Source organism: Vulpes vulpes, chromosome 13 (genome assembly GCF_048418805.1).
Source record: "Vulpes vulpes isolate BD-2025 chromosome 13, VulVul3, whole genome shotgun sequence".
Classification (NCBI taxonomy): domain Eukaryota; kingdom Metazoa; phylum Chordata; class Mammalia; order Carnivora; family Canidae; genus Vulpes; species Vulpes vulpes.
This window is the reverse complement of record NC_132792.1, coordinates 93,452,632-93,468,763: the sequence shown is the minus strand read 5'-3', so window position 1 is coordinate 93,468,763 and position 16,132 is coordinate 93,452,632. Positions and strand designations below refer to the sequence as shown.

The 16,132-nt window shown below is 38.5% G+C and overlaps 1 protein-coding gene across 7 annotated transcripts in view; it reads left to right on the top strand.

Annotated features, from left to right (window-relative positions):
* ROCK1 (Rho associated coiled-coil containing protein kinase 1) overlaps window positions 1-16,132 on the top strand; it is a 143,094-nt gene continuing 126,962 nt past the window's right edge. For 3 of the 7 annotated variants that reach the window (XR_011996741.1, XM_072735059.1, XM_072735058.1), the window contains exon 1: window positions 61-1,060. Coding sequence is in view for 3 of the 7 variants with exons in the window: in XM_026006549.2 (XP_025862334.1) it covers window positions 968-1,060 (93 nt within the window). In the remaining 4 variants the exon portion in view is untranslated. Of the gene's footprint in view, window positions 1,061-16,132 lie in introns of all 7 variants that reach the window. The other 4 variants (XR_011996740.1, XM_026006551.2, XM_026006549.2 and 1 more) reach the window with 3 other exon arrangements.

The following is a 16,132-nucleotide window of genomic DNA, read 5'->3' as shown; positions in this document are numbered from 1 at the left end:
GTGCTCGCGCGCGCGGCGCGAGACCGATTCTCCTTCCGAGCGTCCGCGCCCCGCATGCGCAGTCCGCGCCGGCGGTCTCCGTTTGTTTGAACAGGAAGGCGGACATATTAGTCCCTCACGGCCCCCCTCGCCCCACCCCCCCAGGCATTCGCTGCCGCGACTCGCCCTCTCCAGAGCTGGGGACGCAGCCCCTCCCAGAAGTTCCCCCATCAGCAGCCGCCGGGACCCGAGCCTCGTCTTCCTCCGCCGCCCGCTCTCCAGCCTTTCCTCTCCTAAGTCTCCATCGGGCACCGACCTCGCCCTGCCCCGCCGGACAGCGCGGCAGCAGCCCCAGCAGCGACGGTACAAAATGGGAGAGTGAGGCTGTCCCGCGGGGAGCAGCTCTTGGCAGGGTCGGATCCGGGCGTCGGGCCGCGCCGAGGAGAGCCGGGGATGCGGGGCTAGACCGCCTACAGCGCCTCTGAGCGGAGCGGGTCGGGCCCCGTGGCCCAAGAGGCGGCAGCAGCTGGCACAGCTCCGCACCCGCCCTTCGCTTTCGCCTTTCCTCTTCTCCCTCCCCTGCTGCCGGAGGAGTCTCCACCCTGCTGCTCTTTCTCTCCCACCGCCTGCCCACTTCGGGACGGGGAACTCTCCATGGCGAAGACGGCTGGGGCCCGCTAGGCTGAAGCGCCAGCCGGAGCAACGAGGCTGGTGGCGACGGCGCTGTCGGCTGTCGTTAAGGGGCTGCCGGGTGGGATGCGACTTTGGGCGTCGGAGCGGCTGTGGGTCGCCGTTGCCCCCGGCCCGGGGTCTGGCGAGCGGAGATCCCCTCAGTGAGGGGAGGAGGGGGAACCGGGCGCACCTGGTGACCCTGAGGTTCCGGCTTCTCCGCCCCGCGGTCGCGAACCCACCGCCGGAGGAAGTTGGTTGAAACTGCTTTCCGCTGCTGGTGCTGCTGGTACGAGGGTATTGTCACAGTAGCAGCAACATGTCGACTGGGGACAGTTTTGAGGCTCGGTTTGAAAAAATCGACAACCTGCTGCGGGATCCGAAATCAGAAGTGAATTCGGATTGTTTGCTGGTGAGTAGCACTGTCGTCTTTTGCCAGTCTGGGGTTCTGCGTGTATTTGCCTTCCTCTTGCTTTCAATCTAGTTATTTGCAGAAGAGAGTTTCAGGTGTGCATACTCTCGGAAAAACACCAAAATCTGCTGTTTTTCCTGAACCGTCTTTGGAGCACCACTAAAATCTCATGCCGTGGCCTTATTTATCGTTGGAGTGGCTCTGTACTAACTACTCTGAACTTTTAGCTCGAACTCAGTTCATCATTCCACAAAAGGTACTTAGGCATCACGTAAAAAGTTACACTGTCAGTTATTTCCGCAGTTTGTTGAATGACGATCTTAGTAATAATCTTTTTGATCGGTTTGACAGCAATGCTGGAAAGACGCTTTCCACTTAACAGCGATTCAGCTCCTAAGGGTTTAGTTTTTAGACGTGGAAGTGACAATGGAGAATCAATATTGAGAAAGCGATTTTTGAGCCAAGATGTCATAGGTGATTTGAATCTGGAGGAACTTTTTTCTGGACTGTTAAGTGTAAAGATCTAAGATAACTGAAGATAGGTCATCACATTATTAACTCTTTTACAGTATTGGTGATTACAAAAGTACCGCACAGATATTTTATCATAACTGCCTTTTTTGGTGGTGGTGTGCTTACCATTGTCACTTTTAAAAGGTTCTGAAGAAGTTTTTATGAAATGAAAGGCCAAGTTCTTAAAGATCCTTCAGTGGTTACAATTATCTGTAAGTAATTAGTGTTTGTAAGTTTTGTCTATTTTCCCTGATACTAATAGTTGCAAACTCTGTAAGGGAGTTTCTCCTTTTACTTTACTGAACAACTAAAAGTTATATAATAATTCTGTTTTAGTTCAAACAAAACCACAATCTCTAAAATTGCAGGGAGTATGTATACGAAGTTATTTAGAGCCCCCTCAGAAAATTAAATGTTAGATATATACGGTATTTGGGATTAAGATTAAGTGAACACAATAATGCCATTTAGAGAAATAATTTAAAAATCTCATGTTGATTCTGGAAAGTTATGTAGATCATCTTAAATTAGCATGTATTTCAGTTATTCTGAATATCTGGGTGTATTTTTAAGTGTATAATGTTATACAAGAAAATTTCTCCCCAAACTTTCAAAATTACTCTAAACATCCTTTACTATGAAAGTAGAGTCTTGTGGGTTGTATATTTGAAACATGTCACATTATGGATGCGCTTCATATTGAGAAACAGGATGATGGATGCCTGATACGATTTAAAACACTTTATTGAATGACAGAAATGGAAGGAATTAGAACACATCTTTCTACTAAGAATTTGTCATTTTTAAAGCCCAATTCTTTTAATATTTACCCAATTTCCATGTATCTTTGATTCTATTTTACTTTTTGATCTTACTCCATGAAACAGCAGTATGGGGTGTTTAGGAGCTTTTTTTTTTTTTTTTTTCTTAAGTTGTCATGTAACATCTTGCCTTAGTTGCCTATTGAAATGTGGAAGATAGGAATATAGGTCATGGACTCTTTTTTTAAATTTTTATTTATTTTTTAAGATTTTATTTATTTATTGGTGACTGACACAGAGAGAGGCAGAGATACAGGCAGAGGGAGAAGCAGGCTCCATGCAGGGAGCCTGACATGGGACCCGATCCCAGGTCTCCAGGATCACGCCCTGGGCTGAAGGCAGCACTAAACCGCTGAGCCACCCGGGCTGCCCAGGTCATGGACTCTTTACTTGGAAGTCCAATCTATTTAGGAAAACAAGACCTAATCTTAAATATGCACACAGAAACAAAGGAAAACACTTTACACACTGAAAAAATGTGTGATAGATTTCAAATGATTGGTGTAGGTGATGCATGTTCTTGGTTATTGAAAAGAAGAAATTGCTGTGTGTTCAGAGGGCGGGAGTATGCTTTATGATGAGTGGATAGGTTTAGAGGATGTTCAGAGGAGGAGTAGAGGATAACATGAATGGAGGGTGAGGATGTGATTGGCTATGACATGTTTAGGGGAACAAGATAAAGTTGGAAACATAGATTGGGGTTAGAATGTGGAAGATTTGATTGTTGGTTATGGGAGTTTAGATTTTCTTCAGTATATTGTAGCTATTAAATATTTGTAAACAGCACTGTGCCAGGATGAGTGAAGGTGAATCTGGTAGTTATATGTAGGATAGGGTGTGTGAAAAGAGATTGGAGATGGGATGAGACTGGGGACTTCTTAACAGATTAATAGTCCAGGAATTATTGAAGCCCCAAACTGGCACATTAAAATGGGAAAGGAAGAATTGATGGAACTTGATTGGCAGGGCTGGGGAGAAGGGGGAACCAAAGTGAGAGAAGATAGATGATGCTAAAAAATTTGAGGCTAGCTTATAGGGAGACTGTTGAAAAGCAAAATCAGGTTTGGAAATCTCTTGGGAAGAACAAGCAACAGAGAAGTTCAATTTCAGGTTGTATTTTAGAGGATAGTGGGACAACCACAAAGAAATGACCAGTAGACTATTGGAGATAGGAAACTGAGCTCATAAAGATAACAATTTGGAAATCATTTGCACAGAAGTGCAAGTTGAAACTGATAAAACGATAAAGGGTAAGAGATGAAAGTTGAACAAAGAGGAAGAGTCAAGAAAGTTGGCAATCAGGGCCTTTTCAGGGTTAGGACAGCCAGGTATCTTGGAGTCCAAGAGTTGTGAAAGAACATTTTGAGAAATAGTCAACAGATTTTTTGCCCCATGTAATCTTAAAGTCTTGGCCCTCTTTTCTATTTGGTTCCATAATTGTTTACTGATAGCTGTTGAAATTTTATTACCATATTAATCTGAACTTGATAAGGATTGAATTTTTTCTTTGGAGATAAAAGGTTTTTTTTGGTTTTGTAGTGTCTAGCCTGATTTTTTTTTGCATGGTATTTTATGTTTATCATTAACCATTCATTCTACCATTCAGAATGACCCATCGGGCAACTTCACCTTTTTTTCAGTGAGTCTCTTACACTTTCCTGTCTGAACTTTGGATATCTCTTGTAGGCATGATACTCCTTTTAAATTGATTGCTTTTCTTTATTATTTTGGCCATTGATGATTTACTTAATTGATACATACTGAGTATGTATTATGTACCATGTGCAGCAGTCAAGTTCTAGGTTTTTTTTGGTAATATCAAAAGATAAAGTTTGTCCTGCACTTACTTAAGTAGATCTACTCTTCAGAAATGAAAGTTCCAGAAACTTTTGGTTTCAGAAGAGTCTGCTGTCAGTCGGCTGTACATCCTCTCTCTCTTTTTTTTTTAAAAAAGATTTTATTTATTTATTCGTGAGAGACATAGAGGGAGAATCAGGCCTCCCACGTTGGGGGGAGCCTGGCATGGGACTTGATCCAAGGAGCCTGGGATCATGACCTGAGTCAAAGGCAGATGCTCAACCACTGAGCCACCCAGGTGCCCCTCTCTCTTTTTAAAAGATTTTATTTATTTGAGAGGGAGAGTGAGAACATGTGAGCAGGGCAAGGGGCAGAGGGAGAGAGCATGGAAGGAACCCAATGTAGGGTTCCCCCTTATGACCCTAAGATTATGACCTGACTGGCAGATCTTTTTTAAACCATCTTTCCACAAAAGAATCTTTTGTGTTGAGATCCTAAGATAAATATTAGTAGTTATAAAATAATGTAGCTGGAAGAAGCCCTGATAGTGGCTTTCTAACCTTTTCTCATATAATTTAAGAACTAGATAAGTGTATTTTTCATATTGCAAATATAATGCTAAAAGAGTCTGCAGATACTAATATTATGGTAACTATACACTTACTGTCTGTATCATCCATATCACTCAACCTTGGTTTTCTATAAGTCACATTGTTTTCAGTGTCTAAATGGTTCCCTTATTGTCCATGTTACAGTTTATAGTGATTATCATGAGCTGTTTTCCTTTTCACTGCCTTTCTTTTTAAGCTTAAAATTATTTTATCTAGGACCTACTAACAATTTCTCAATACTGAATACAGTAAGGTCTAGAGTTTAATTAATTCTAAATTTCCAGAAGAAAAAATGCATATGATTTGTAAATTATTATTTTTAAAGATTTTATTTATTCATGAGAGACAGAGAGAGAGAGAGAGAGAGAGAGAGAGAGAGGCAGAGACACAGGCAGAGGAAGAAGCAGGCTCCATGCAGGGAGCCTGACGTGAGACTCGAACCCGGGTCTCTAGGATCATGCCCTGGGCCGAAGGCGGGCGCTGAACCACTGAACCACCCGGGCTGCCCTGATTTGTAATTTAAAAAAGAAAAACAAAGATAGCTGGGTGGGAACATTAGATGTGTATTTGTCTTGAAGGGTGAGGTACATTTCTTAAAAATATAGCTATCTTGCCTTTAGCATGTTGAGCATACTACTGCAGGATGCCAGTTTAGAGCATAACATTTTTTTCTAGTTTTTGTTTAGCTGTTAGAGATGTAACAGTAGTGGGTAGAATGGAGGGAAGAAGGGAACCAGTGTTAGTTGAACAGTGCATATTGAATTCTGACACTGCTGTCATTTTTCATATTTGTTAACTATCATTTTTCATCAGTCAATTTTTCAGAATGTAGGAGGCATATGTAAGTAATTTTCAGGTGTCTGTTTTTGGGTTTTTCTTCCTCTAAATTTTCTTTTGGACTTCCTAACCCCACTGCTTTCCTATCTTGTTGCTGACTTCTTTTTCTCTCAGTCTCAGTCTTTGGTTTTGTAATACTTACTTTTTCTTTACTCTCATGGAAATCCATTTTTATAGCTTCAACTAATGTCATCTCTATGCCCATGACATCCATGTCTTTATTTTTTAGTATTTTTTTCTGGTTTTATTTTACTTTATTATTTTTTAAGATTTTATTTATTCATTCATGAGAGACCAAGAGAGAGAGAGAGAGAGAGGCAGAGACACAGGCAGAGGGAGAAGCAGGCTCCATGCAGGGAGCCGGACATGGGACTCGATCCTGGGTCTACAGGATTAGGCCCTGGGCCAAAGGCGGTGCTAAACCGCTAAGCCATCAGGGCTGCCCTTTTTTTCTGGTTTTAAATCCTAAATATCTGACCGCCCACCAGGCATCTCTACTTGGATGTCATGTTATCATTAAAATTTCTCATATTTTAAAATAAGCTTTCTTCCATATACTTCCTTATCATTGACACCACTACTTTCCCTTTCACTCACCTGGAATTTTTGTCGTGAACTTTTAACAATTCTATGCCACATGTTAGATTATTTCAACAGATTTTGGCTAGCAGTTCAGATTCTAGATTATGGCTATACAATCCCTCTATACATCCTGCTAGTTGAGTTGATCACATTTGGAGTTATATTAGTGAAATGAAAAGACCTGAGGTCACTAAATCTTTGAGCCTAAAGTTGTATACCTGCCAGTATTCATAATTTACGAGTTTATGAGTGTTACCAGTATCAATTGCATATCTGGTTAGTTTGGACCAGACTGTTTTGATGTCAGTATGTTGCAGAATTTTTTTTTAAAAAACAAATTATTACGTTCATTCATACAATGAATATTTGTGTAGGCTCTAAACTTGGATTCAAATGTAGGCTCTGCCAGGTACTTGCTAGATGATTTTAGGCGAGTTATTTTAACCTGTCAGAGTTTATTTCATTTTCAGGAAAGTGGGGGGATAATAGTACTAGATTGTTTTAAGGGTTAAATAATATAGACAAAACAATTATCACAGCCTATGACATTTAGTAAGCATTTTTTAATGGGTAATTATTATCTTTTTCATATTTATAGTATTCCTGTTATATGCTAGTCAGTGTGCTTAGGCTGGAAGTTGATATTTATTATCTTATGTAAATGCAGAATAATGATGGCACCTCAAGCTATTCCCATAAATTCATAATCCAGCTATATTTTATTGAACTGTCCAAACCAATTGTAACTGAAAATGGTGACGTTTAGATGGGATTGAGTAGAATGGGGAGGCACTTTTGGAGACTGTTTAGTCCGGTTTATAAATACCTACTTTGTGCCAAGGGTTATATTTAAAAGAAAGGCAATTGGGAGCTGGTTTGTGGAGATTTAGTTGTTGTCGTGTCTTCTTTCTGTGTGTGTCTTTTGTACTTTCAGTATGCGTTCTGTAAATAGGCCCTCTTGCACTACAAGTATCCTGTGGGTGTATAGAGAGGTGGCTCAGAGTAACAGCTGAGACATGAATTGGGCCATTCATTAATCTCTTGAGTCAGAAATGTTTTTAATCCAGAAGAAGGAACCACATAAAAAAATTTATAATAAAGAATAAATTCTCAGTTTTAGATTTGTTTTTGCATAACTTTAGAGTTTAATTTCCCAGGTTTTGCTATGTGTATGTATGATAAAAGCTAGAGATTTTGTTTGTATTGTGGCCGAAGGCCCTACATGTCAGGAAATATTACATATGGAGTTCTGTTGCTGAAGATAAATAGCTCTGTTTCCCTGTTCCCATCCTCACTAAAAAAGAGGTACACCATTTAGTTTAAGTTCAGAGCATAGCTGGTAGATGCCACACTCGTGTGTACAAGATGAACAGATAGTGCTGCATTTCACAATGGAAAATATTTTTTGACATATGCCATTTGCATGGTATAGTAAAAAAAAAAAAAAAACCAAACCTCTGGATTGAAAATTGAGAGCATTGGCATAAACTTGTTTTGCTATTAGTTTCTTTATTTGACCAGGTAAATCTTTTTTCTTATCTGGGCTTCACTCTCCCCGTTTGTAGAATGAAGAGTTGGGCCATATAGTTGCCGATGTCCATTGTGTATGAGTCTTTGCTTATTATATTTCTGTAAATATTTAAAAAGTTGTGTCATTGATTCATTATTTAAGAAATAGAATTTAAAAGTTAAACGGTGTTAGATTAGAAATATAAGAATAGGGACCATCTTTGGTAAGCACTGTTTTTGGAACTAGTTCTACATAGCCTCGGAAGATCATCCTAAACTAATTGTTGTTACGATTGACACTTTTTTATTTTTGCATTTATGACTTGTGTTCATAACTGTAGAGTTTTGTACTTTTTAAACAGAGAAGGTAGTAATTGAGTTACTCATTTGCATATCCATTAAAATGTATAACATGTAGTTTACTTTTCTAATACATCTGCTCTCCCTGTTTGGGACTGTGAAATATAGGAGTACATTTTTAATATAGTGCCTAGACAGTTAGTGGACATTAGATGTTCAAATTAATGTCCAAAGGTGATGTCTCAGAAGGTGAGAAGTTGTCTTATATTTGTGTCTTATTTTAAAAGGTATGCTAACCTGTACCCTCTCTTTATTCTTAGTTTATTTTTGTTTTATTCCCGTACTTTATAGTCTTTATGCCATACTCCGATATTGACTTTTAGAAAGTAATTGAAATTTTATCTTAGAGGAACTAATTTTGAAATAGTAGACCTCATGTAACTCTTCCTTTTTCTAGTTATTCATTCATTCAACAAATGTTCATTTGGTGTGTACTAGGCACTCTGATAGGCACTGGGGACACCATGTTGAGTACAAACAAACAGGGGTCTTACTTTTGTAGAATTGGTAGTCTCAGGAAAAGGGTAAATTTTGAGCAGTTAGGAGTGGGGTAAGGTTTGAAGGGAGGTAAGAGATACGATCATGCCTTTCCTTTAAGGTTTGGGATATATTTAAAGACTCGTGGTAAAATACTCTAAGTGTATAATTTTTAGCTATGTGTCTGTAGATTCTCTGTATCAGATTCACTTGAGGACTTGTTAAAAATGGAATCTGGGCCCATGCCCAGACAAACAAAATCAGAATTTTTTGGGATGAGTCCTAGGATTCTGCATGAGTTGTGGATTTTTAGACATATACAAGTTTGGAAACTAAAGGAAAGAACATTTATTTTTGTTCTGTTTGATAATTTTGTAAATGAAAAATTTCAAACATATATAGAAGTAGGATAATAGTATCGGCAACTTCCATTACCCAGATTCTGCAATTTTCAAAATTTTATCTCACTTGCTTCATTCATCACCCTTTTGCCTGCCAAAATATTTTAAACTCCAGATATTCTCTCATTTCACCCCTGCATACGTCAGTAAGTATCTCTAAAAAAAAATAAAGAACATTTTCTTCTTTACCACCATGGCCATTATCATGTCTAACAAAATAAAAAGCTTCTTGGTACCATTAATTCCCATTGTTATTCATATTCACCTGGTTGTATAAGACAATGTGTTTTTTTACAGTTTTTTTTTTCTTTTAGAATATGGATCCAGACAAAGTCTACATATTGCTTTTGTTTGTTGGGTCTTTCAAGTCTCTTTTTAGTATAGTGCAGTCCTGTCCCTGTGTCTTGTCTACCCTCTCCTAACTTCCACATTATCTTGTTGAAAAAACTAGGTCATTGGTACTGTACAGTGTTTCACATTCTGGATTTTTGTTGTTATTTCCTTGTGATGTCATTTAATTTGCTCATGTATCTTCCATATTTCCTGTAAACTGGTAATTAGATCTAAAAGCTTGATTTAGGTATTTCAGATTTGTAGTCCTAGATTGTGTGTTCTTTTGCCTCACATCAAGAGGCATATAATACCTGACTGGCTCACCCTTAGTGATGGTTGATCAGTGTGTTCAGGTGGTAATTGTCTATAATAATTTCCTTTGTAAAATTGATCATCATCCTTTCACAGTGGTTCCATCCATTTATAATCTTTATTTAATCAATTATTTCATTAGAGATAGCAAAATAATTACTTCCTAATTCTGTCATTCCTTTCACATTTATTAACTATAATTCTTCTGTTACGAGAACTTAAGAATTTAAGAACTTTCAGTCATCATCTGTAGGGCTGTTTGCTTACCTTGAAATACAGTTTATAAAATACATGTTTCAGTCTTTAATTGCAGCTTTTCCGAATAAGATGATAGATGTAGCACAAACTGGGTATTTGAGAGAACTTTAAGAAAGGGACTGTTTACAAAGGTATAGACAGTATTTAAGGAAATCAGTAGGGATAGCACAGTACCCTAGGATAGTAGCAGTGGGGAAGAAAGCTGCTACCAATTCTAGGCCTGAAGGGACACAATAAGAGAGCATTTGAGGAGGGTAGATCTCTGAAGATGCTTATAGGGGCTGTGGTTTCAAGTACAGAGAAGCATGTTGATCTGGCAGTGAGAGAACCAGGTGGACCATATCCCCTGCCTTTATTGGCCTCCCACCTTGCAGTCTCTTACTGTGGTCTCCCATTGTCTGGAAAGCTAGTATGCAAAAGGACTTATTGAGCCAGTCTGTACGGGTCAGTAAACAAGATAAACCCAGCATTTATTCATTCATTCATTCATTCCTTTCTCTGTTTTGTTTTTTATTTTTAGGATCCTTATGGAAAACATTAAAAAAAATAAATTTGATGTGTTTCAGTCAATTATTGTAATCCTTGCTGTTGTTTAGTTTGTCCTATCTTTGGCTAATGAGCCTCTGTATGTTGGCTCCCATCTCATTTGTATATGACTTTAATAATCTTTGATAGAGCTTCCTTGTTTTTTTGTATAATAAGATGCCTAGGCTTATCTTGTACATTTCTTGCCCCAGACTTGGAAGTTAGCCATTGTTTTCCATTTGTTTGTTTGTTTGTTTGTTTTTAAAGATTTTATTTATTTATGAGAGACACAGAGGCAGAGATGATCTCAGATCTCCAGGATCACGCCTTGGACTGAAGACAGCACTAAACCACTGAGCCACCCAGGCTTCCCTGCTTTCCCTTTAGTACAGAATGGTACCCGGAGACCACAATATGGATTCTAGGGGTATTCATTGCTACTGGTTTGAAATTGCTTCTTGTTCTTGTTTAATGAATGGAACTATGAAATTTTATTTTTGGAAAGAAGAAAAAATATACTGGTAATTTCAATTTCAGTTTATCATCACTTTGAGTTTGTATTTTTTTTACATGAAGAAACTTAGCTCTGACAACACTAACAGTTACAATTTTGTTTGACTTCTAAGAATGTGGGTATGATATAGTGAAAGAAAAACTGAGCTGAATAGGATAGGGTTGGCGGTTCTGAAGCCTTGAATGTACTCATCTAATTGACTGTAAGTTGTAAATTGAAAAATTATGTGGCTTTGTCCAGATAACACCCTCTCTCAGAACTTTGGCTTTCTTCAGAAGCATAATACAAAATTCACTAATTGAAACCATCATCAAAAAAATTTGTCTTTATTTATTTATTTTTTAAAAATTTTATTTATTTATGATAGTCACACACAGAGAGAGAGAGAGGCAGAGACATAGGCAGAGGGAGAAGCAGGCTTCATGCACCAGGAGCCCGACGTGGGATTCGATCCCGGGTCTCCAGGATTGCGCCCTGGGCCAAAGGCAGGCGTTAAACCGCTGCGCCACCCAGGGTTCCCATAATTTGTCTTTATATACAATGTATTTAAATTTCCAACCTTATCAAGAAATTCTGTTTTAGGGACTTCTGGTTGGCTATGTCTTTGACTCAGGTCACTGCCTTTGGCTCAGGTTGTGATCCTGGGGTCCTGGGATCGAGTCCCACATTGGGCTCCCCACAAGGAGCCTGCTTCTCCTTCTGCCTATGTCTCTGCCTCTCTCTCTGTGTCTCATGAGTAAATAAATAAAACCTTAAAAAAAAAAAAGAAATTCGGGCAGCCCAGCGCTTTAGCGCCTGCCTTCAGTCCAGGGCGTGACCTTGGAGACCCGGGATCGAGTCCCATGTCAGGCTCCCTTCATGGAGCCTGCTTCTCCCTCTGCCTGTTGTCTGTCTCTCTCTCCTCTCTGTGTCTCTCATGAATAAATAAATAAAATCTTTGGGAAAAAAAATTCTGTTTTAGATATACATCTTCTATTTGTTCTTTCACTAATTGCTTAAATTTTACTACTTCTTTAGCAGTAGGACAAAAAAATGTTTCTCTGATATTCATCATCCACTCTAAAAGTGTTTACTCCTCTCAGCCTAATTGTATTTCCTTTGCTTATTTCTAGTAATTTGTAATCAGAGAGGCAGTATAGCATAGTAGTTAAGAGCATGTTCTGGAGTCATACTGTCTGATTTTGAATCTTACCCAGGTCAGCCATTTATTAGTCTTGTGACTTTTTTTTTAAATTTGAGCGTAGCTGACACACTATGTTACATTACTTTCAGGTGTACAACTTAGTGATTATTAGGTAAAGTTTTTAGTTTTTTTAAGACTCAAACACATCATCCTCGAATAAGATTAATCATAGACTCTTATAGGGCTATTAGGAGTATTAAATATGATAATGCATGTAACATGCTTTGCATAGTTCCCAGCATTTATTAGATGTTAGCTATCATTATCATCATCATTGTCATCATTATATATCTTTGTAATTTGTCCTGGGAAAAAGGACTTTTGTGCTGACCAAGTGTATTATTATCCACCTCCCCACACCACAGGCCAGCTTTTTATTTAGTTGTGTCATCTTGGACAAGTTATCTAACTTCTTGGCCCTGAATATATTTAATTTGCAAAATGAGAATCATGATAATATTTACTTCATAGGTTTCAATTATGAGGATTGAATGAAATAATTTATATGTAGGTGCCACATTTTCATCTGGGTATTAATAGTTACTTTTTTCTTTACCTTCTTACTACAGATTTGATGAAGGTTCCACTGTAGTTAGCAATAATGCTTAGAAACTTAGAAGAAGAGTAGAATGAGATTCTTCTTTTGAAATATTTTAAAAAATCTTATCTTTGGTTTCTATTATTGCTGCCCTACCCCTGTCCAAATTTTTAACCCAGCATTCTTGGATTAGTGGAACACCCTAGCAGTTTGCCAATATAATCCATACTGTATGTTTCTTTTCCTTAACGTTAGTGCTTTTTGTCATGTGGTCTTAGCTTACCTATTTACGTAGCCTTACTTCCTGTTATTCTCTAAAGTAGCCTGGGCCAGGTGATTTTCTCACTTATACGGCAAGTTGCCCGTTTTTCCCTAACTTTGCTCTTACAGTCCCAGGCCCTTTCTTTTTCTCTCCTTTTGAGTTTTCCTCTATATTCTCCTCACTAGTTTCCTTTCTCATCTTTATATTCTAAGATAAGTCACAATGATGTTATATTGTTACTTTCTTCTTTGACCTCCTACGGTATTTATAATTGTCTCATGTACAATTATCATTGTACTCATTGATCACTGCTATCTAGTATGAGTCTTGAGTGTTGTTTTACCTCTAATGAGAATTCCTTGAGGGCTTAGTATAATTCTGGATATTATTGTTCAATTAATACTTGTCAATTGTTGTGAATGATTATCCCCTTATCCTATACCCTGTTCTTTCTCTCTGAATTAATTAGGACTTTTGACAGTTACATATGGTAGAACTCGAATTTTCCTAGGCAAAAAGAATTTATAGATTCAGGGAAACCTGATTGCAGAGATTCAGTTGAGTTTTAATAAGAACTAGAACTTGGGCTTCCAATGCAAGCAGGCCTCTCCCTTCATTTTCTTATTCTTTCTTTGTGTTGTCATTCTAATTGTAGACTGGTTTTAGTCACTTGTGGAAGATATGGCTATTCAGCACTAGCCTTATATCTAACAGCTTCAGCCACTGATTTCAAGTTTTTGAGTCTCAAATCCAGAGAGCTCTGGAGCAAAAGATTCATTAGTTAGGCTTGGGTGAGGGGCCCATCCCTAGACTAATCACTTGTGATAAGGAGGGTAGGATTACTTGAGAATTATGAGAATAGGGAGGCAAGGGCAGTGGGACAGGGCAAACAATAACAGATGTTCATTTTTTCCACCCCTTCTTCCTTTCTTTTTTTCTTTGACCTTGCGTAAGTCACTTAAACTCTTTTACAACAGCCGTTTCCTCAAACTATAAAACAGTCGTTAATAACTTACTTCATAAGGTAGTGGTGAGCATTAAATGTGATGATCTATAAAGCAGAGTTTGAAATCTCACAAAAACAATACTGTAAGCTGATGATAAGTGGATGCCCCTTGGTCCCTTTTGCCCTCATGCCCTATGCTCATCTGGCTTGGCCCCAAAGCTTTTTTGTCTGTAGGTGCTTATCTTGCCACTCCAGGTTGTTAACTGGATTTTTGGCATTACCCTATTCAGGTGCATCTCCTATAGCTTCTACCATCTTTCTAAGTAGAAGGAGGAGGAAGTTATTAGCCTTACATAGATTTTCGTGGATAGTTTTAGAATAAGATATAACCAAATAACTTATAATCTAATTAAAGGCAGTGGGCTTATTTTGCAATTGAAGCGTTCAAGCTCAGTCCCTGCCCTTTTCTTCCTTCTTTTAATAGTTGGGGAGTAGTCACTAGATTTAGTGAGTTGAAGGCTAAGGGCCTATAGAGATTTCTATTCCTTTTTATCTGTTTTAACTAGAAATCTTTTGATTGTAAAGGATGAAAACCCAAACCAAATTAGCTTAAGTGATAAAGAACATTTATTGCCTCTGAATACTTTATAGGTAGACTCTAGCTTCAGGAAAGGTTTTTTTTTTTTTTTTTTTTTTTTTTTTTTTTTTTTTTGGGGGGGGGGGGGCTTAAATGATGTGACTGACTTACTGGTTTTCCACATCTACTTCCATAACTGTCTTCCTTTTCAGACAGATAACTTACTGTGATTTTAGGATGATTGCTTGTAGCTTCCAATTCTACTTGTTCATGTAAGTAGAAAGAAAAAGATTTTTTCTTCTAATAAAGTTTCTAACTGATTTGGACAGCTTAGGTCAGGTGCCCGTACTTGAACCAATCACAATAGTTAGAAGAGTGGTATATTGATAAGCTTAGGCCTTCATCATGTACTCCAGTCTCAATATTGGAGGTGAGACAGCTTATACCAAGATATATTAGAGTTGCATGAGGGAGAAGTAGAAATTGGAGTTCATTTACCACAAGAAAGGGAAATGACATGCCGGACAGTCCCAAACAAGTATCTACTACAGTAGGTAGAGATTCCTCATCAGGAGAATAGCAAGTAATGATAGTTTATTCTTTATATTTTTTGGAAATGAATTTTTTACTGAATTGTTAAATTACATAATACCAGAATTAGAATATTGCCAGCTATTTTCCAAAGACTGCCAGCTTAAGACTATAGCTGGGATAACATCTGATCCATTAATGGAGGGATGCCTGTATAGTGCTTTGCCTTTAATGATCAATCTTGGGTGACACATTCAAAATTTTCCAAATGGCTGTTCATGGGTCAGACACATTAAAACAAAATACAGATTTTTGAGGGTTTCACCACAGCCCTACTGTATGAGAATTGGAGTTAGGAGATGTAAGTATGCTGAAATTTGTATTCTTAACAGGGCCTAGGTGATTGTATAGCTGGGTTTGGGAAGGACTGAGTAATTGCCAAGCAGCTAGACATTATGCCTCCTGAGTATATCTCATTTTGGAATCTGCTGTGAGGAAACCAAAATAAATCAAAGTAGGATTAGATAGAAAAACTTACCTCTCATTTAGGAAATCATTTTCTCTCTCTCTCTCTTTTTAAAGATTTTATTTATTTATTTATTTGAGGTGGGGGTGCGTGCACATGAGTGGAGGAGGGGGTAGCAGAGGGTAGAGGGAAAAGCAGACTCCTGGAGCCCAGCCCGGGGTTCTATCCCTGGACCCTTAAGATAATGACCTGAGCTGAAGGCGACACTTAACCAAGTGAGCTACCCAGGTGCCCCTGTTTCCTCTTTTTTTTTTAATCTTAAGATTTTATTTATTTATTCATGAGAGACACAGAGACAGAGGCAGGCTCCATGCAGGGAGCCCAATGTGGGACTCGATCTTGGGACTCCAGGATCATGCTCTGGGCCAAAGTCAGATGCTCAACAGTTGAGCCACCCAGGCATCCCTATTTCCTCTCTTTTTAAAAATAAGGTTTAAGAAAAAATAGGTTATATGAAAGAGCGTGAGCATTTTCCGAAAAACCTGGTTTTTTTTTATTTTGTTTGAGCTGATTTGGGGGAGAGAATCAAATTTGATAAAGAAACGAAGTGTTACCCTCAGTCATCATTGTAATTCCCTAGTACTTTGTTCCTTTGCCGGCCAAAAGGAAAGGACCTGCTATTTTCTTAGGAATCTATGAAGAGATTGTTTAGATGTACA